General features: G+C 37.5%; 1 protein-coding gene across 1 annotated transcript; it reads left to right on the plus strand.

Moving 5' to 3' along the window:
- Positions 1 to 13,446: 13,446 nt before the first annotated feature.
- On the plus strand, positions 13,447 to 15,145 carry LOC18424769 (NAD(P)-binding Rossmann-fold superfamily protein). Its single transcript, XM_006829346.4, has 4 exons — positions 13,447 to 13,866; positions 13,962 to 14,321; positions 14,409 to 14,520; positions 14,607 to 15,145. The coding sequence occupies exons 1-4, from the start codon at positions 13,740 to 13,742 to the stop codon at positions 14,785 to 14,787; spliced, it is 780 nt and encodes a 259-aa protein (XP_006829409.1). The 5' UTR covers positions 13,447 to 13,739; the 3' UTR covers positions 14,788 to 15,145.
- The last annotated feature ends 5,522 nt before the right edge of the window (positions 15,146 to 20,667 follow it).

The raw sequence follows: 20,667 nt of genomic DNA on the forward strand, positions 1-20,667 counted from the left end.
GCTTAAAGTTTCTAAAGTCTCTCTAGTTTCTCAAAGTCTCCTAGAGTTTTTGTTCCAACCTCCCTAAAATGATCCCTAAAATGGTTTTTATCAATGAGGGATTTGTTGGGGCAGAGTTATCCTCGTAACCAACCAATCCTGGTCAAAATAATTTAAATTTTAAAAACCCATGAGTAAAAGTGACGGATTGGCATGGTCACGAAACCATGAGTAAAAGAGTTCCGTAGAAAAAACCTCAGGCACGGAGAAAACCCCAAGAAAAGCACCATAAGCAAAAACGGATGAAAAAGGTGGATATGACCGCAAGGTCATGGGCAAAAGAGCCCAGAAATAACAGAAGTTGGTGAAAACCGTCTTTACGATGCCACTTCCCCTGGTCAAGTGAAAACCGACAAAATGGTGCTTGGACAGACAAAACAGGTTGATGCACTACTGCAGCTTCATCCGACACTCAATCTCTACACCAAATGGCTCGTCAGGGAGTAAGAGCTGCATAAGATCTCCAGCATTTCAACACCAAATGGCTCACCAGGGAGTGAGAGTCACATAAGATCTCTCGCATTTCAACACCAAATGGCTCGCCAGGGAGTGAGAGTCACATAAGATCTCCCAAACATCAACAATACCAAATGGCTCGCCGAGTGAGAGCCGCATAAGATCTCTCAAACTTCAACAATAATAAGAGTCCTTAAGGGTGAGGATGATGACCAAAAGATCCCTCCAAAATGCTAAATACCATCACAAAGGCAAGAAACTGACGAAATCAGGGTCTACCTGCTACAGGCTTTAAGGCACTCCTCATCAAATCCCCTAGCATACATGGGACCAGACTTTCGGGTTGGGTCAGAAGCCCTTGACTGGACCCCACTAGACAGGACCTAAGAGGTACCCTGAGCATCAAAAGCAAACCTGGTGTAGTAGAGAACAATTCCGACCAAAGGTTCATATCATATTCGATTCTGTCCAAGGAGGTTCCTACAAAGGCCTCATGCTTCATAATCGCCAATACTTGGTTCTGTCCGAGGAGGCCCCTGCAAAGGTCTCACGCTTCAGAATCACAAAGCGTGATGACTTGTACAAGATCCCTCAAAATTCCTGAATGATTGCACCTCTTGATTCTCTTGAAGCACAACATTCTGCGGGGCATGTTGTTGGAAGATATTTTTTATCTTCACGGAGCCTAGTAAACAGTGGAAATCTCGACAATCTCATAATATCCCTAGAACTTGCCAAGATCTTCATAAGGTCTCTCAAGAGTCTCCTGTCAAGTTTCGTGGCATTTCGACATGTCTAAGGTAGTGCAAACTGAGAAACAGTTCCGGTAAAATCAGCCCCTTGCATGATAAAATGGACCCCTATAACTAGAGCTACATTTTTAGTATCTCAATTTTCTTTGGGATCACTACCATTGGATCTGACACACTTGAAAACCCTCAGGGGTCAAATTTCAGCTTAAACGGACATTCCAGGAAAATGTTATAGGCGAAAGAGCGAAACAGGAGCAGCCGCACACTATTCCAGTGCGGCCACCCTACAACCTATTTACAGTGAAAAATCAAAGCGATCTGCAAATGTGGATCACTATGATCTGTTACTTAAAACTGATAAATGAAATGAAAGTCAATGGTAGAGAAAGTGGGAATTATCGAATTCAGATCTGAAGCCAGATCTGCCCAGAATGAGCAGATTTGCTCTCATATCTGTGGCGGAGCCAGCTTGATCAAAAGCATTTAAAATATGATTTTAAATCAAAATAACCAAATTCAGATCAAAATTAAGTGAAGAAAATAAAAGAAATAATAGTAAAAGAAGAAGAAATGTTACCGAATCGGGCCGGATGGCCCGGGCTTCCCGAGCCTTTGAGGCTTGCTCATATCAAAATCGGTTCCTCTTTGCCCTTCTGATTCAGGTGTTGATGATCATCAAGTCTCTGGGATGGTTGTACCCTATGTTCGGATCTAGGGTAAGTTTAGGTTTGAGGTAAAGAGTGGGGTAAAGGTTTTCTCTGTATCTCTCAGGTTTATCTTTCCAGCCTAAAGTTTCTAAAGTCTCTCTGTTTTCTCAAAGTCTCCTAGAGTTCTTTTTCCAATCCCTCAAATGATCCCCAAAATGATCCCTCAAAGCCTAGAATGTTTATCAATGAGGGATTTGTTGGGGCAGAGTTATCCCCGTAACCAACCAATCCCTAGTCAAAATAATTTAAATTTTCAAAAGTTAAAATTTTGGGGGGTACGAATTTGGGCGGCACGTTCTGTGTCGCCCAAGGTTGGGCGGCATGAGTCGTGTTGCTTGGGCGGCACGCTTCATGTTGCACAAACCAATTTTTGTCGAAACTGAGATTTTTCAGTGTTGGTGTGTTCTCAGCCTCTTGTGAAGCTCTCAGAGAAAATTTGGATCAAAACAGATTTTTTTTCGATTTTTAATTATTTGTTTAGTAAAACAGGCCATTTACAGGAATCTGGGACAAAACAGGGTGTCTCCAGGGTTTCGGGCAGGCAAACTGGTTCCGGATCACAAGGTAGACTATGTGAAATATGGATTTGGGTTTACTAGGTTAAGTGTGGTCCTAAGGGTTCAGAAACCATAGAATTTTTCATTTCTAAAATGGGGTGTCTACAGTTGCCCGTCTTTGACACTCCCTGTCCTTCGAGGGACAGGTGAGTAGCAAAGAAGTAGACACTCTGGCGTTCCCTGTCCTTCGGGGGGCAGGTAAAAGTGCACTCTCGGTCCTTCGAATGACAGGTGAGTAGCAAAATAGTAGACTCGCTAATGTTTCCTCTCCTTCAAGGGGCAAGAGAATGTCAGAGATAGATCTCGTCCTAATGTCAAGAGGCAAAGGGCACACCAACTATCCCTCCAAGTCATTGCGCTCTCAAGCTCACCCACCTAGGGCATTTTCATCCTAGGGTTTTCGATGTGAGATGATGGCGAGTTCGCAAGCTTGAAACTCGAGGTAGATTTTACAGCCATGCCACTTAACTTCAAGGGTTTTTCAGTTTGAAATTTTAACCTTGATAATTTCTTTAATTTCATTAGGAGTTTCCTAAGGCTGTATATAGGAAAGTTTTCTATAGCACGAGACTTGTCTGATCAATTCCGAATAAAGAGGCGATGCAGCAACGCGGTAATCGCAACAACACGATATTCATCATGTACGGGTGTCCAAGCTCCTTTGTTTTAGAAAATGTTTTAGAAATTTTGAAAGTAGAGGGAGATTTGAAATAGAACCCGGAGCAGAGACAGATTATGATTTTAACAAAGAAATTAAAGTTTTTGAAATAACAGACATATAGTGAAAATTTTGAAAAGAGAAAGATATTTAAAAAACAAAGTTGGTTAGTAGTTTTAACTCCTACAACCATAGAGCCCTCTAAGACGTTTATCATCATGCAATAATGGACCATACACCCGACCCTTTTACGTCATACGGGGATAGACGTTTGAACAAGGTGGTTGTGCCTTGAACACATTAAACAGGGTGGTTGTGCCCTGAACACATCCAACATTTTACGTCACACGAGGCTAGACGTTACCTGTCTCAACTCTTTAATGTCGCACGAGTTTGAAGTTTTTCCTATCTCGGCTCTTTAACGTCGCATGAGTTTGACGTTTTTCCTGTCTTGGCTCTTTAACGTCACACGAGTTTGACGTTTTTCCTATCTCGGCTCTTTAACATCGTACGAGTTTGACGTTTTTCCATTGAAACAGGGTGGTTGGGCCCTGGATCAGACTTTGGCTGGCATTTAGGCTCATGCCACCAAGGAGTGAGAGTCAAGAGTCTGAAGAAATCTCTCAACCTGAGGAACTTACTTCCTATGTTGAGCAATTCAAGAAGAGGTTCGATGGTGACCCAATGGCTATCATCGAAGATAAGATTGACATAAACCTAGGAACTGAGAAGGACCCAAGGTTAACCAAAATTGGAACCTCCTTATCTTTTGAGGAATAGGAAAATGTGATTTCCTTTATCAAGGAATATCACGATGTCTTCGCCTGGTCATACAATGATATGTGAGGGCTTGATCCCACATTGGTGCAACATCTCCTAATATTCAACGAAGGGGCAAGACCTGTAAAGCAGAAGCTTCGACGTCAAAAGACTCACCTTGAGCTCAAAATTAAGGAAGAGGTTGACAAGCTGCTCAAGGTGAGGTTCATCACCCCTATCGATTATTGGAATGGTTGGCTAACATAGTGGTCCTACCCAAGAAAGATGGTAGAATCTGAGTGTGTGTCGTTTATCGAGACCTCAACAAGGCATGCCCAAAGGATAATTTCCCACTACCAAACATAGATGCCTTGGTCGACAACACTGCAGGATACGAGATGTTGTCCTTTATGGATGGCTTCTTAGGATACAACCAAATCCTCATGGCAGAAGAAGACAAAACCAAGACGTCATTCATAACGAAATGGGGAACCTACTGTTATAAAGTCATGCCCTTCGGTCTCAAAAACACAAGAGCAACTTATCAGCGAGCAATGACTAGTATCTTCCCCGACTTAATGCATACCATTATGGAAGACTATGTCGACAACATTCTGGTCAAGTCGAAGACTAGGTCTGATCATCTCACCAACCTGAGAACTATTTTCGAAAGACTCCAGAAATATCAACTCAAACTCAATCCACAAAAATGTGTCTTTGGAGTTGAATCCGGTAAATTACTAGGCTTTATAGTAAGCTAAAGAGGCATTGAGGTGGACTCATCCAAAATACGAGCATCACTAAAATGCCTCTTACCCGGAATATCAGAGAAATCTGTGGGCTTCGAGGTGGTATATAAGCCATAAGACTTTTCATTTCACAACTGGAGGATAAGTGCGCACCATTTAATAGACTCCTTAAGAAGGACACCCCATTCATTGTCCTCCTAGTTCAGATAGACTTCTTGGCATTCATTGTCCCATATGAATGGGGTGTCCTTTTTAAGGAGTCTACTATGAGATAAACTAAACTTCCCATCCTTAGTCCTCCTAGTTCAGATAAACCCCTGTTCTTATACATGTCAGTGAAAGACAAGACCATGGGGGCAATGTTAGGACAATATAACGACCATGAAAAAGAACAAACGATATACTATATCAGCAAAACCATGGGCCACTATGAGACAAGATACACGGATATGGAGAAACACTGCTTAACACTTGTGTGGGCCATGCAGAAACTAAGACATTATGTCTTATCTCATTCAGTCAAGCTCATATCAAAAATTGATCCACTCAAGTACCTATTAGAGAGGCCAGTCCTCAACGAACATTTAGCGAAGTGGATAATGCTATTGAGCGAGTTTGAGATCGAGTATGTCTCTAAAATATCAGTCAAAGGACAAGCTATTGCGGACCACTTAGCTGAGCACGCAGTACCAAACAATATTCCCATTAACACGGATCTCCCTAATGATAACTTCTTCACAATTGAGGACTCAATTTGGGAGCTATACTTCGACAGTGCAAAGAACGAATACAGGTCTGGTATGGGAGTCATATTATGGTCACCCGAGAATATTTTAATGCTAACAGCCATTAGGTTGAATTTACCATGTACCAATAACATTGCTGAACATTAAACCTTGATAGCTGGGCTCGAGAATGCCATGGGAATGAAAATCCAGTAAATACGAGTGATTAGTGACTCCTTACTCGTTGTAGACTAAGTTCAAGGGATTTAGAAGGTGAAAGAAGAAACACTTAAACCTTATCAAGAAAAGGTGGAAAAGATGATCACCTATTTTAAGAAAATCACCTTCCAGCATGTGATTAGGGAAAATAATCGGTTCACTGACACCCTTGCAAACCTTGTCTCAATAGTCGATATTCGCTCAAAAATCACCATGCTCCCATTCTACATCAGGAACAAATATGACCCTTCCCCACCAAAGATCGAAAAAAAAATAGAGCAAGAAAATGAGAATGATGGGAAAGTGTGTCTCGTGGCTTCAGATGCTCTAGTTAAGGCAAAACCACGGTTCCACGATGTTATGTTCCTGCTGAAAGATGGGTTATACGTTGAAGGAGCCACCAAAAAGGATAAAGAAGCCCTTTAAAGGTTTTCGATGGGATTCTTGGTAAGAGGTGACCTCCAATTCAAGAAATCCTTCGATGACATCATTCCACAGTACCTCGATCAGCCAAAAATTGACCAAGTACTAACAGAGTTGCACATTAAAGGAGGTCATTCTGGGGCAGCCGCCTTACCTCAGAAAATCAGGTGCCAAAGCTATTATAGGACCACCACGGCTGAAGACTGTTGGAAGTTCATTAAGAGGTGTTCCAAATGTCAACTCTATGAAGACCTCTTCCATGCATCGTCTGTATCACTCAACTCAACATTGCTCGTATGGCCCTTCACCATGTGGGGTCTGAATGTCATTGGCAAGATATCACCAAAAGCCTCAAACGGCCACCGTTTTATATTAACGGCTACAAAATACTTCACCAAATGGGTAGAGGCCGCATCGTTTATTAAAATTGAAGGCCAACATGTTGCCCATTTGATAAAGAATAATATCGTATTCATATTCGTTGCTCCTGAGTCAATCATCACTGACAATGAATCTAATCTCAAAAACGAAAAGGTCACCAAGGTTTCCAAAAGGTTTGGGATAACACAAATATTCTCCACACCTTACTACCCTCAAGAAATGGACAAGCAGAGGCCACAAATAAAAGACTTCTCAAAATCATAGACAAGATAATATAAGGCGGGAAAGATTGGCACAAAAAGCTAAATGACACCCTATGGGCCTACCGGATAACTGAGAAGACTCCTACTGCCATGACCCTATACTCATTGGTGTATGGTATGGAAGAAGTGCTACATATTGAGGTTGAGATACCATCTCTCCGAGTTCTCATTCACAGAAATTCAGATGAAGAACGAAAGATTGAAGCACGAATCGTTGCTCTCAATAATTTGGATGAAAGACGACTATGAGCGACACAAAGTATCATTGCGTATAAGCGTAGGGTCAAGAGGGTATACCAAAGGAAAGTTGTTCCTCGACGATTAAGAGAAGGAAATATGGTACTCAAGAAAATCTTCCACACTCCAGCAAATCCACACCTTTTAGGCAAATTCAAACCTAATTGGGAGGGGCCATTTGTGGTTACCTGAGTGCGTGCAGGAAATTCTTATAAAATAAAAAATCAGGAGGGGTACGAACTCAACAACCACATTAATGCAATGTATCTCATAAAATACTACCCGTAACGGCTTAAAAAACATGGTGAAAACCTGAAAAGGCATCACAAAGAGAAACAAAAAAAAAAAATTAGTAAAAAACAATGGACGTGGTGAAAACCTGAAAAGGCATCATGGGTAAAAGAGAGAATAAAATCTTAAAGAAGGAGCTTTTGATGCAAAACACTCAAGTACAAACAAGTACTTGCAAGTTCCAATAATACTTCACAAGCAGACCCTGAGGATGAAGACTCCTCCTAACTACGTAGGTTCCCAACATAACCAACTCATAAAGATATAGGAGGGTGACATGAATGGAAAACCGAAGTGATTTCGACGAACTTTGGAAAACGTCGAGACCCTCCAAGAGGAAAGCCCGGCAAGATATATGGTCGATTTCTAAATTTACATGGATAACTAGATTTTATATGATTGTGCCAATATACGTAGTTATGTGGCTACCCTCGTCGTATATTACTAATTGTTATTTTTGCTTGTGTTGGGGATTAAATATTTAATTTACTTTATTTTCAAATAAAGAGAAAAACTTGTACTAATATGATATGGTCATGATAAAAAAATAAAATAAATAAATAAATAAAAGAAGAAAGATTCCAAATAAAATAAATTAGATATAATTTTAATAACAAATTGAACCTTTTTAGCTTTATTTTTCATAATCTAAACTGCACATTTTTTTTTAACACATGGTGGATGCTAGTTGATTTTAAGATCTCTACCACTTTAAACAAATGTCACTATGTTATGAAGAAATATTTAATGAACGGTTAGAACTGGCTCATTCTAGGTCTCCCAGTTTTCCAATTCCCTTGATCAATCAAACACAAGTTCCCAGACTTCCTAAAATTCCAAGCAGATTATCAAACACAGTCTTTATTGTTTCCAGACAGCACAATATCCAACTTCAGGATTCCAAAAAACTCAATTTCCAGAGAACTTTCAGTTTCCAGTTATCAAACAGGCCCCAAGTGTTACAATATTCTTTGTTTAGTCCTCTAGTAGTCATACCATCGCCATACAATAATAAGATTGTGAAGCTTTCATCACCATAACTATGAAAATAGGTACAACGAATAGCTTCACATCTATGAAAATTCAAGCTCAAAATGAAAGAATCTAATCATTTATAATAACACCATAGCGCCTATTTTAACTAATATACTTATTTTATGATATTATAAGTCAAATAAAGTTTTCCTTCCTTAGTAATACCCTAATGTTGGTTCATAAAATTTCATCTTTTAAGTCACCAAGCAAGGAAATAGGTTTTAAATCCAATTATTCCAACTGTAAATCAAAAACAACATAGCCAAACCAACTCTAATAGTAGTCATGCACACAATAGACGAGCAAAATTTCATCAAAATCAATCCCGGACTTATGAGCATAACCTTTCACAATAATCAAGCTTTATACCGTTTCAAAGCATCATCAAGACCTTTCTTCTTCTTGAAGACCCTCTGGCAACCAATTTCCTTTTGTTTGGTGATTCAAGAAGGTCCCATTTTTTTTTTTTTAAACAGGTCCTCCATCTCATCATCCATGGATGCTTATTCTATTGGCTTGCTTTATTGACCTTATATGCCTCACAATAAGAAACTGGCTTACCTTCCTCGGTGTAGTAAGCATAGGACAAGACAAAGCTGTTAAGCCTTATTTTGGCTTGTTTAGATCTTTCAAATCTTTTCAATTCATTACTACCTAAAATTTTTCATGTTCTTAGATAATTTTAAGCTCTTGGTCATGTTTACAATCTTGTTACTTCTCACGAGGCATTCCACCACCACATCTTTTTCATCTAGCTTATCTTTCTTTTTCTATATCGAATATTCACTAAAATAATATTTTGGATAGCAATAATCTTTTGGGTAGTAGGTTCCCACAATATGTGCCTCTTTGTACCAACTACATTGCCAAGGAAAATGCACTTATTGGATTTTGCATCCAACTTAGTTCGCTTCTTATTTAGAATCAAGGAATAAGCATCACACCCAAAAACACAAAGGAAATAATAATCAGCATGTTTATTTAAGCAAATCTCTTTTGGTGCTTCACAGTAAATAGCAACATTAGGACACTTATTAACTAGAAAACAAGCTATATGTACAGTTTATGCCCAGATGCAATATACTAATCCGACAGTACTCAACATACACCTAGCACACTCTATAGGAGTACTATTCATTGTCTTTGCAACTCCATTTTTCTAAGGGGTTGCAAAAAATTCAACTACTTATAAATACCATACTCACTACAAGATTTGAAAAATTCACTAGATCAAAATTCTCCCCCATTAACAAGTTTTTGAAACTTGATACTCTATCCTTTCAAATTTTCTGCCAAGGCCTTAAACTTTTTGAAGCAATTGAAGGCATCTGATTTCTTTTTCATCATATAAACCAACATTTCATTGGAATTTTGTAGCCATCTAAAGGCCTTACAAGAGCATGTTCGGTAGAGGAACCTTGGCATTTTATTCAGCATAGGGGCTTCACTCAACCTATTTTCAAAGCACTATGATCTTCCAAATGCCACCCTAGGGATAAATGGTTTTCTTGATTGGCTCTTTATTATCGTCTCCCCACCTGATCTCTTTTGCAACAAAGAGGAATTGGCCTAACTTCTGGAGCTTTTGAGTATTTCTTTTTCCATTATAATAATAATAATAATAATATATGTCACCTCCGGCTTGACTGTGTTTATTCGCAGGGGATATGGATATCGGTTGTGTAGAGATGTGGTAAAAGATTCACTCCAGACTCATCCATTGCGTCTACTCTAAGAAATTGGATAGCTTTCTGATTTAAGTCGGAGGGAATTCACAATATTTGAAATTCTTTACTCTTCACTAGCTTTCTGATTTAAGTCGGAGGGAATTCAAAATATTTGAAATTCTTTACTCTTCACAACAGTTTGCCATCAAGTAAAGGGGTGTAGGCGTGAATACATGGTAGGAAGAGGGCATAAGTTATGTCATCAAATTTCAAGAACCCTGTGAACCCCACCTTGGGTGTATATATCATGGAAAAGAGTGCATTTATGACAGACCAAATGAGCGCACTCTATAGGGATGAATCAAACCATGAGCGGACCAAATACAAAGACGACACAACCTGTCCCAAAAAGAATCATTAGGTACCAGCAATGAATGAGAAATACAATGCCTACTCTAAAACCATGTTAGGGAACTAGTGTCTCTACGTCATAACTGTAAACCTATTGGGTGCAACTAGGTCTTCAAGAAGAAGTTGAACTCATAAGAGAAACTCGAGAAATACAAGGCTAGAATAGTAGCCAAAGGGATCACCCCAAAGGAAGGTATTGACTATGATGAAACATTTTCTCTAATTGCAAATTTTTATCACTTAGGATTTTGATAGCTATAGCTAACTAGTATGATCAACCTCATATTTCCTACCACTACATTGCTACAGAAAAGAGAATCTTGAGAGTAATCGAGAGACACTCTCTCTAGAAGTGAAACTTTACCAACCCAAAATCCCATCAAAAATCTGCTTATGTTCATTAGGTCATATCTCCCTCTCCTAGAGATCCATCTCCTCCTTGGATTTCATTTCCCAAGAACTTGAAAAGGGGTGACCTTTAAAAGGATAAGTATTATGTCTTCCTTGACTCTCTTATATAGAGGTCATTTTCTCGTTTCTTAATAAAGTCTCTTTCTTTTTTACCATAATATCTTTAATCTTTAGAATGCAATGTGAGTATGGTGATTTGGCTATCACCAAACCCAATAGATCTTAGAATGTAGAAAGAAAGTACTGTTGGACTAGTAAGAGGTGAAGAATTCGTCCCTGAATTTGTGCACTGCTCTTAATCTGCGTATTTATTTTTATTGGCAATGTAACAAGGATCTCTACCACCAACTCACCAAGAAGTATACATGAAAGAGGAGCCATCTCTCTCTCTCTAGAAAGGAATCATAAATAAGCAATAGATCCCTTCCTATCTCGAACAAAGACAGATATGGTACACCCAAAGAAAATAAATAAGTAGTTGATACTTCTTTATATGACGCCTGGAGAAACAGAGGCTCTTATAGTGGAGGGTGGAGCTTTCAGGATAAACAATTTTGAAAGAGAACATTACAGAGAGAAGGGGAGAGAGATAAGTATATGTGAAAGATGGAGAGGGTGAATTTAAAATGGAAGTTGCGAGAGAGAAAGAGAAAGAGTGAGATATTAATTTTTTAGTTAGACTTCCATTTAGTAAGAGCAATTTGATCTTTACATTACCTAAAATCTACCTTAGGGTATAAATGAGGAAAAACAAAAAAACTTTGCGACAATAGATGAGATAGACTTTTCAATAGGGTATATTTTGGGAAGATTGTTCCAAATATGGGAGATTCCATAATTTTCTATCTTTTTTTAGGAAAATATCTCCGTCCACTCTATTTTTAGATTTTATTTCGTAACAGACCCAAGGTTTCAAAACATATTTAGCGCAGGCATCTCATGTATTATATCTTCTAATCTCTTGGACGAACTTTTTCCATTTTAACTCATCTTTTTAGTCCAAACAAATGTTAAAAAGACTTCCCTTTCTAAACCTCATTCTCTCTCTCGTCTTTCCATGTTTCTCCCATGGCTTAATTTTCTTTTCAATTATTGGTGGTTGGAAGAGAAATTTGGGGAAAGAAAGTGTATAGAGAGAGAGAGGTTTGGAGAGAATCACGGGGAGAGAGAGAAAAAAAGAAGTTTGGGGAGAAACACGTGAAGAGAGAGAAATAAGGTTTATAAAGACATATCTTTCTAACATTTGTTTGAGGTAAATTGATGGGTTCAAAGTGTGTAAAGTTAATCCAGAAGGTTAAAAGATATTTTTCCCTTTTTATTTGGTAGCTTCGTAGGGAAAAGGTTCCCTACCATAATACTAGTGGAATTTAAGATGTCAAGTAGTGCCCATTCACACCCTGACCATGTAGTCTTGAGCCCTTCTATCTTCTAGCCATTTCATTTCTACCATGTCAATCTTATGCCCAGTAATGTATTATTTCTATACACTCATGTCCTTTGTAGCAACGTCATGGGACTTGGCCCTTGGCAGGGGCGAGCTACCTAGGTGAATCTGAGTGATTCGCCCAAGTCTTATAATAGGCCAAAAAGCCCTAGAAACATAAAACAAATAAAAATTATGAAAACTAAAGCAAAGGTTGTAAAAGTAAAATAAAACCAATAATAACCTAAGAAAGTCCAAAAAACCTTAAAAAAGTATAGAAAATGTGGACTTGAAACATTTCATTGAAGGGTGTAGTTTGTATAAGGTTGCAACCTTAAACAATCAAATTAAGGCACACCTCCAAATTTTATCATAAATATAATTTTGGAGCAAAATATTCTTAGGATGGCTTGAGAATCTATATTCATCTCTAATTATAAAATTCTAAACTCTTAAAATGGTTCAAATCAAGTAGATATATGAATGCTTAAAAATCTTGAAAGTAGACGGTTTAGATAATGTATTGCAAGAAAAAAAGATTTGAAATAACGTTTTATAATGAATATTGCAAAATCTTTTTTTCTTTTCATATTCATCCATCTTGATGTTGAGATGATCAATTAGAGGGCTTTCCATCATCAAAACAACGTTTTATGATGCGTTTTTGAAGTGCACCGTAATTCTACATTTTAAGTTTGCAACAATGTATAAACTTTTTCCTTGATTTAATGTTGGGGATATTCTATAAATATAAAAAGAGGTAAACAAAAAAATAGGGATTATGGCTAAACATACTCACCAGTGTTGGCCAAAACATTTATATCTCATACATCAAAAAAATCTTTCAATACTATATTTTTTACCTAAATTATTTTTATATACCTGAGTTTTGCACACAACTTGGGGGTCACTCACTGCTTTCTAATTTGGTATGTAAATTCTCAATTAAATGGACGAAAAATAATCATTATCATAACTTTTTTCAATTAATTGGGGAGACTCCTTTTCCCATTTAATTGTGTGAACAGATAAATTAATGTAGGACGGAAAAGTGATGGACTCTACTCAACCCTTGAACCGTGAGAAATGGTTAAATCCCATTGCTCTATTCACCTGTATTTCCCTAGACAAAGAGTAAGGACGCACATTTGTCAGCTGTAACCCTTGTAGAGCAAACGGGAATTAGGTGCAGTGGGGAAAGTAGAAGGTGGGGCCAATGGGGCACCTACCCACCATTTAATTCCATTTGGAAAAGCAACAAGAGAGAGACAGGGAAGAGGGGTATTTGGAGAGGAGGCTGCGAGGGAGGATTTGGGAGAGAAGGAAAGCAACATGTTCGGACTGTAATCTGTTTTTGTGTAAGTTACTGGTAGAAAAGATCTACTGTCTTTCCCTGACCTTTCAGTCCAGCTGAATTAACAGGAGAAGAAGCAAATGCCCCTCTCACAACTGGTGAAGGAGGAACCCCACTCCCTCTCGTCAGTCATATCCGACGGTGCTGGCGGATCCGACAACATCACCACACTCCGTTCCCTCTAAGCCATCCAATGCAAAGAAGAGGAAGAAGACTCTAGCCATGACCGCAGCTCCTGCCCCCAAAGGCATTGTTGCTGTGGTCGGCGTCGGTCCTCGTCTCGGCCGCTCCATTGCTCGCAAGTTTGCTCATGAAGGCTACACAGTCGCCATACTCGCCAGAGACCTAGGCAACTCAAAAATCCATTATCTTACACATAAAATGCAGTCTCCTTTCATTTTTGTGCATATGTGTTTATTTCTTTGACATTAAGGTTATGTACAGGCAAGTTGTCCAGGTTCGCAGATGAGATAGCAAGGGAGGAGAAGGGTCAGGTGTTTGCAATAAGGATCGACTGCTCTGACCCTAAGAGTGTGCGGGAGGCGTTCGAAGGGGTGCTGTCGCTTGGGTTCGTGGAGGTGCTGGTGTACAACGCCTGTGCCCCCCATCCACCACATGCACAGGGCAGCAACTTTCAGAATGTGAGCCTCGAATCCTTTGAGAATGCGCTAGCGGTGTCGGCGGTTGGAGCCTTCCAATGTGCCCAATCTGTCATCCCTGGGATGGTGGAGAGGAGGCGTGGTACCATCCTCTTCACCGGCTCTTCGGTCTCCCTTCGCGGCCTCCCCGGCCATTGCGAGCTGAGTAAGATCTAATATTTTCCGCCTGTTCCCTGCAATTGAATTACAGCTAATTGAATACATACTTGATATTATGGTGCTCCTTTTCAAGGTTGTGGTAAGTTTGCTCTGAGGGGCTTGTCCCAGTGTCTTGCCGACGAATTCCAGCCGCAGGGTATCCACGTTGCTCACATAGTCATCGATGGTTCGGTTCGTCCCCCAGGGTACTTGAAGCTTTTTCAATGGCATCCAGCTTTCGGATAGGAGAGGAGCTCTTCCTCTTGAAAGGTTTTCACGTTTTTACTTTCAGGTACTCCGAAAGCTCATCATCAACCAGAGGAGCAGTAGCAGGAGCAGGAGCAGAGGCGGCCTCTGAGTCCGAGGGGTTAATGGATCCAGACGCACTGGCGCAGACGTACTGGCACATCCACTTTCAGGATAAATCCGCCTGGACTCGGGAAATTGACCTTCGATCCTATTCCTGCCACTGAGCCACCAATATTCCATGCCTTCCCTTGGGGGGAAGAAACAGAATATCAAAGGTGAAATGCAGCAATTATTTTTAGATATTCTGGGGACATCATGTCTTCGCAAAAGGGCAGAAAAAGAGAGGTCAATTATATATTTTTTAAATTATGAAAAAAGCGTCCATTTATGTGTGGGCGGCTATGCTGTGTGTCTCTTTCTGGCAATGCCAACGACGAAAGGTATCCACGAAGCAAGCAAGATCTCTCTTGGTCCACGTTGTGCTCTCGGCTTCCATTAATCGCTGTACCTCTTTATCTCCCTCATGTAATCATTAATACACCTAATTATTGGAAGGCCCCACATTACATTCTGATAGCGAAATATACCATTAAGTTTCGTGCCACATGTTTTCAACAACAAAGGTGAGCATGACCCATGCTACAAGTAAAAAGAAGAAGAGTTCGCAAAGGGGCTGAGTCGTGGTGGTAGCATGCGATCCAATCCAACCGAACAAAAAAAACTATTATAAGCATAATTGGTTCCTGGCAAAAATTTTAGGGACCTAAGGCAATACTCTTTCAATGGATAAGTAATTGAAGGAAATTACATATTATACAGTATTAAAAATCATATTACTCAAAAATAATAAGATTGACTATGAGATTAGGGATTTTTTTGAGTTTTTGAATAAGTAATTGAAGGAAATTATATATTATACAGTAGTAAAAACCATATTACTCAAAAGTAATAAGATTGTCTATGAGATTAGGGATTTTTTTGAGTTTCTCTATCAAAGTTGACTGGGCTAAAAATCGTCGTGAAATCCGATAGAGTCTGTTGGGCAACAACAGTATCTCCTTGCCAAATAAGAATACTACCATGTGAAGTTCCTAGATTTTGAAGTTGCACATGCTCCTAGCCTCTTTGGATTGTGTTTTGCCCCTCATTGGCATTGTCGCCTGAATAATTAGCCTACGATGCCCGCCAACTGTGCATCTTTGTTCGGGGGTGTAGCTTCTATGTCTGGCTCTCTCTCGACTTCTTCATGAACCAATCTAAGCCCCTCGTTTTCTCTAGTGGAGGTCCTAGTACCGCGTGGCACCGTACATTCTATGATTGGTGGCTCACACGAATCATCTCATGTTACCCATCATCAACGTCGTCATCTGCATCAAAGTCGTCATTGTCTTCCTCCATGTCATCTGCGGCCCCTCGTCAGTTGTCACTTTTGCCATAACATGGTAGAAATCACCCAAGTTTTTTAACAAATCGTGGATTAGTCTAGAAAATTGGTTGATTAGTGTATAAATTGGCTAATTTATTTAGTAAATCGGCCGATTAATGCATCATAACGGTATCACCTAAAGGGCGGCCAGGGAAATTGGCACTACTCAGGTTCGACTAGTGCTCAAGTCCGAGTTAATTGGCCGACTTTTCCTACACGGATGGAAATGGAAACTCGTTTTTCATGTTTGCTGCTTCTTATTGAAGTGCCTATACTAAACTCCTGTAGTATCATACTTTATATTTACTCCCTCTGGTAGAAGACTCGGTATGGAGAATTCTTGGATTTCAAATCTTCGAAACCACCTAAGTATCACTAGATTGACTAGTCTCAAAACAAAAAATTTGGATTTTGAATTCTCTAACTCTTAAATATAAGAAAATTAGATTGTCCCTATTCAATCTTACCACATTTTCCATTTTTCCAAGAATATGGAATGCGATAGGTAACTCCGCTTTGGCTGGTTCCCTAACAGTTATGCTTGTCCAAGCCCTGAGGAGGGTTATGTTAGATAGGTAGCCTATGTAAAATTTTGCTACAACTTATCATGAATCTTAAATCTACACTGTACAGAACATAATTTGTGTAGCAGACCATAAATAATTAGGATAAAGCTTATGTAAAACTTTGCCACAACTTATCATGAATCTTAAATCTACGCTGTACAAAACATAATTTGTGTAGCGGATCATAAATAGTTAGAATAAAGCTCTAATAATAATAATAATAAAAAAAAAAAGTAAAATAAACAATATGCTCTACGACTTTGCGGTAAAAACCTCCGTGCTCATGGTAAGAAAGATATTGTTGCCTAGCTGGTAACATGCAAGGGGGTAAATGCCTACGCCAACAAGGAAGGGATCCAGGGTAAAGTGGAGTAAGGTTCTTCGTCCCAAAACCCAACTAAGCAAATGTGGTGTTCTCAGCTTTTGGCTCAAATCACTTTTGAGCCAAACTTGAAAAAGCATTTATTTTTACATTTAAGGTCCGTTTGGTTATTTGGATTCAGATTTGTAGGAGTCACTTTTTTTGAAAAAAACTGGATATGCTTGGTTCACTTAGAATTGACATTTTCGTTAGAATTGACATTTTCGTGGGATTCCTAAATGCTCATTTTAAACCTAAATTTTGGAAATATCAATCCCATCAAAATAGGTGGAATTGACATTTCATGGAAATGACCCATTTTGCTACTGAATAACAAAAAATATTAAAATTTTAGAGGGGGAAACAATATCGAATTCTAGAGAGAGAAAACATATTAAAATTTTAAAGAGGGAAACAATATCAAATTCTAGAGAGAGAAAATATATTAAAATTTTAGAGAGAAACTATATTAAATTTTAGAGAGAGAAAGCATACGAAATTTTTTAGAGAGAGAAAATATACAATTTTTTTTAGAGAGATAAACTATTTCAAATTTTTAAAGATAGAAACTATATCAAATTTAAAGTTTTAAAGAAATCAAATTAAAAGTTTAGAGAGATAAACTATCTCAAATCTTAATTTTTAGAGAGACAAAGTATCTTAAAATTTAAAGAGAGAAATTTTAGAGAGAGAAACTACATCAGATTTTAGAGAGAGAAACTAATTTTTTTTTAAAAAATAAGCATCTCAAAACATTTAGAGAGAGAAATTATCTCAAATTTTAAGTTTTAAAGAGAGAGCATATTAAATTTTAGAAATTTTATCAAATTTTAGATAGAGAAACTATCTGAAATAATTTGGAGAGAGAAACTATATCAAATTTTGAGTTTTAGAGTTAGAAAATATCTTAAGACTTTAGAGCGATAAATCTATATCAAATTTTAGAAAAAGAAAGTACCTAAATTTTTTGGAGAGAGAGACTATTTTAAAACTTTAGATAGAGAAACTATCTCAAATTTTAAGTTTTAGAAAGCGAGAGTTAATATATTAAAATTTTAGATAAAGAAACTACTTGAAAATTTTTGAGAGAGAAACTATCTCAAATTTTAAGTTTTACAGAGAGAAAATATCTTAAAACTTTATAGAGAAACTATATCAAAGTTTAGATAGAGAAAAGTACCTGAAATTTTTAGAGAGAAATACTATTTAAAAAAATTTAGATTGAGAAACTATATCAAATTTTAAATTTTAGAGAGAGAAACTACTTTAAAATTTTAGAGAGAGAACCTATAACAAAATTTAAATTTTAGATACAGAAAACATCTTAAAATTTTAGAGAGAGTAACTATATCAAATTTTATAGTGAAAGAGTACCAAACAAATTTTAGAGAGAGAAATTATCTTAAAATTTTTAATTTTAGAGTAAGAAAGTACCTAAAACTTTTTAGAGAGAGAAACTATCTTAAAATTTATAGAAATAAGTTATCTCAAATTTTATGTTTTAGATAGAGTAAGTACCTTAAACTTTTAGAGAAAAAATATATCCTATTCTAGAGAGAGAAAGTACTTGAAATTATTTAGAGAGAAAAACTATCTCATAATGTTTACAAAGAGAAACAATCCCAAATTTAAAGTTTTTGAGATAGAAAGTATCTCAAAATTTTAGAGTGAGAAATTATATCAAATTTTAGAGAGAGAAAGTGCATAAAATTTTTAAAAAGGAAACTATCCCAAAATTTTTAGTGAGAGAGAGACTATTTCAAATTTTATATTTTTAAAATAAGATGGTATTAAAATTTTAGAAAAAATTTTAAAGAGAGAATCTAGCTAAAAACTTTTAGAGAGGGAGAAATAAAGGATTTGCATTTCCAAAAAAAAAATATTCCAAGCAATTCAAACATAAAAATTTGATCCAAACACCATATTCAAAACCAGGGATCGAAACAAGCCTTTATGTATGTTGAGGAAGCTCAAATTTGGGTGAAACAAAGTTGAACACCCGTATCGTAATGTTGTTCATATTCAAAACGAGGGATCCAAACAAGCTTTTATGTATGTTGAGTAAGCTGAAATTTGGGTGAAACAAAGTTGTGAACAGCCTTATCCTAATGTTGTTCTTAGTCTTTCTTTCCATGATGTTCTCGGCAACCCACGCCACCGACTAAGGAAACAAACCCTATCCGATTTTTCAATAGATTAGAAAGTTAAAGTGTTAATTGGTCGGTAAGAATGGATACTATTACGTGGTAATTCGGTGTTGTGATGCTACCGCTACAACCGCAGACCCTTTCCTACCTTTTCAATAAAAAAATGAACATCTCTTTCTAACTGTTCAAACTTTTTATTACTTTTTTACAGCCATCTTTATCTAGGCAAATATTTTGAAAAGCTATTCCACACAAACATTTTGAAATCGACTCAGGCCAGGTGGAATGAGCGAAGTTACTTGCGTATGTCTGAATGGACTCGCCCAAGAAGCCCCATATCATCTATGCTTTAGAAAAAATAAAATAAAAAATTGAAAAAATGCTACAAACTTAGAAAGTTGGGATTAATGTAAAACATGAAATATTTCTCAAAAAAGATATTTGATAGTGCAAAAAATTGTAGGCTATGGAAAATACTTAAAAAAAAAAAACTGCGAACTTGCAATTCAAAACTATTTTTTTAGCTATTAATCAAACAAATGATCATGGGGTTATCGAAGAGGGTTGAATCACAATTAAATAAAACCAATTTTCAATAGTTTTGGATAAAAAACGAGGGAGAAATCAATGGAATGGTAGATAGATTAGGGTTTGTGTTGAAATCTGTTTTCTCACTAAAACCGAGATTTTTCAATAAACAAATAAATATAGGGATCTTGTAAACAGCTGAATAAAGAATAAATCACACTAGATTTCAATGGATTAGGATGAAAAACGAGAGAGATCCATGTTTAGGTGGTTGGTTCAAAATACAAATCCTTTTCACCAAAACCCAATGAATAAATCTCCAAATCATAGGTTTTGTCCGAATCGATCAAAGATGGATGAATTTAGATGAAGAAAAATATAGGCTTATAAGTGAAAAGTTTGATCAATATTTATCAAAATTATTCATAAAATACCAACAGTGTCACCCTACTATGTACACAAGATTCCAACTTAACTCATCTCCCCCAAAGGGGGAGGCCAAGAACTCGGCCGAGTCCCAGAATGCAAAATTGTAGCAATCCTGTAGTTAATCTTTTTTCGCCTAACACACCTCTCTCTCTCGCACACACATCACTATTTGTTCTCGTTTAAACTTTTCAAGCATGTTTGACAGCAAGAAGCTCGAGATTTGATATTTGAAGTTCTAGAACTCTTGTTCGATAACCTGTTTCGAAATTTTAGGAAGTGTGGATGCCTTCGTTTGATAAACCTACAACATTGAAATCTTCGAAATTTGGAAATTAGTTAGTTTTAGTTGTTTACTACAATTTTCAAGGATGAGTGTGTGATTGTTCGAAGAAGGAAATTTTTGAGTCATATATTCAATAGTTGGTCCAACAAAAGGAATGGATCAAATTATAAAAATAAAATAGATATTGCTTTTAGTTTTGCATGCAATTTTATATGTGTTAGGGCCTGAACTTTTGCAGCGTATTGCTTTTCACAAGCAAGTAGACGGCACAGGAGAAACGACGTGCTTGGAAAACCGTGCGCGATGTGTTACCACCATACACAATTAAATAGGGTAGTCCAAGGGACTACCTCTTTTCCTTCTT

The sequence above is a fragment of the Amborella trichopoda genome, chromosome 4, assembly GCF_054954075.1.
Source record: "Amborella trichopoda isolate Santa Cruz 75 chromosome 4, AtrichopodaSantaCruz75HAP2 v2.0, whole genome shotgun sequence".
In the NCBI taxonomy this organism is placed as follows: Eukaryota; Viridiplantae; Streptophyta; class Magnoliopsida; order Amborellales; family Amborellaceae; genus Amborella; species Amborella trichopoda.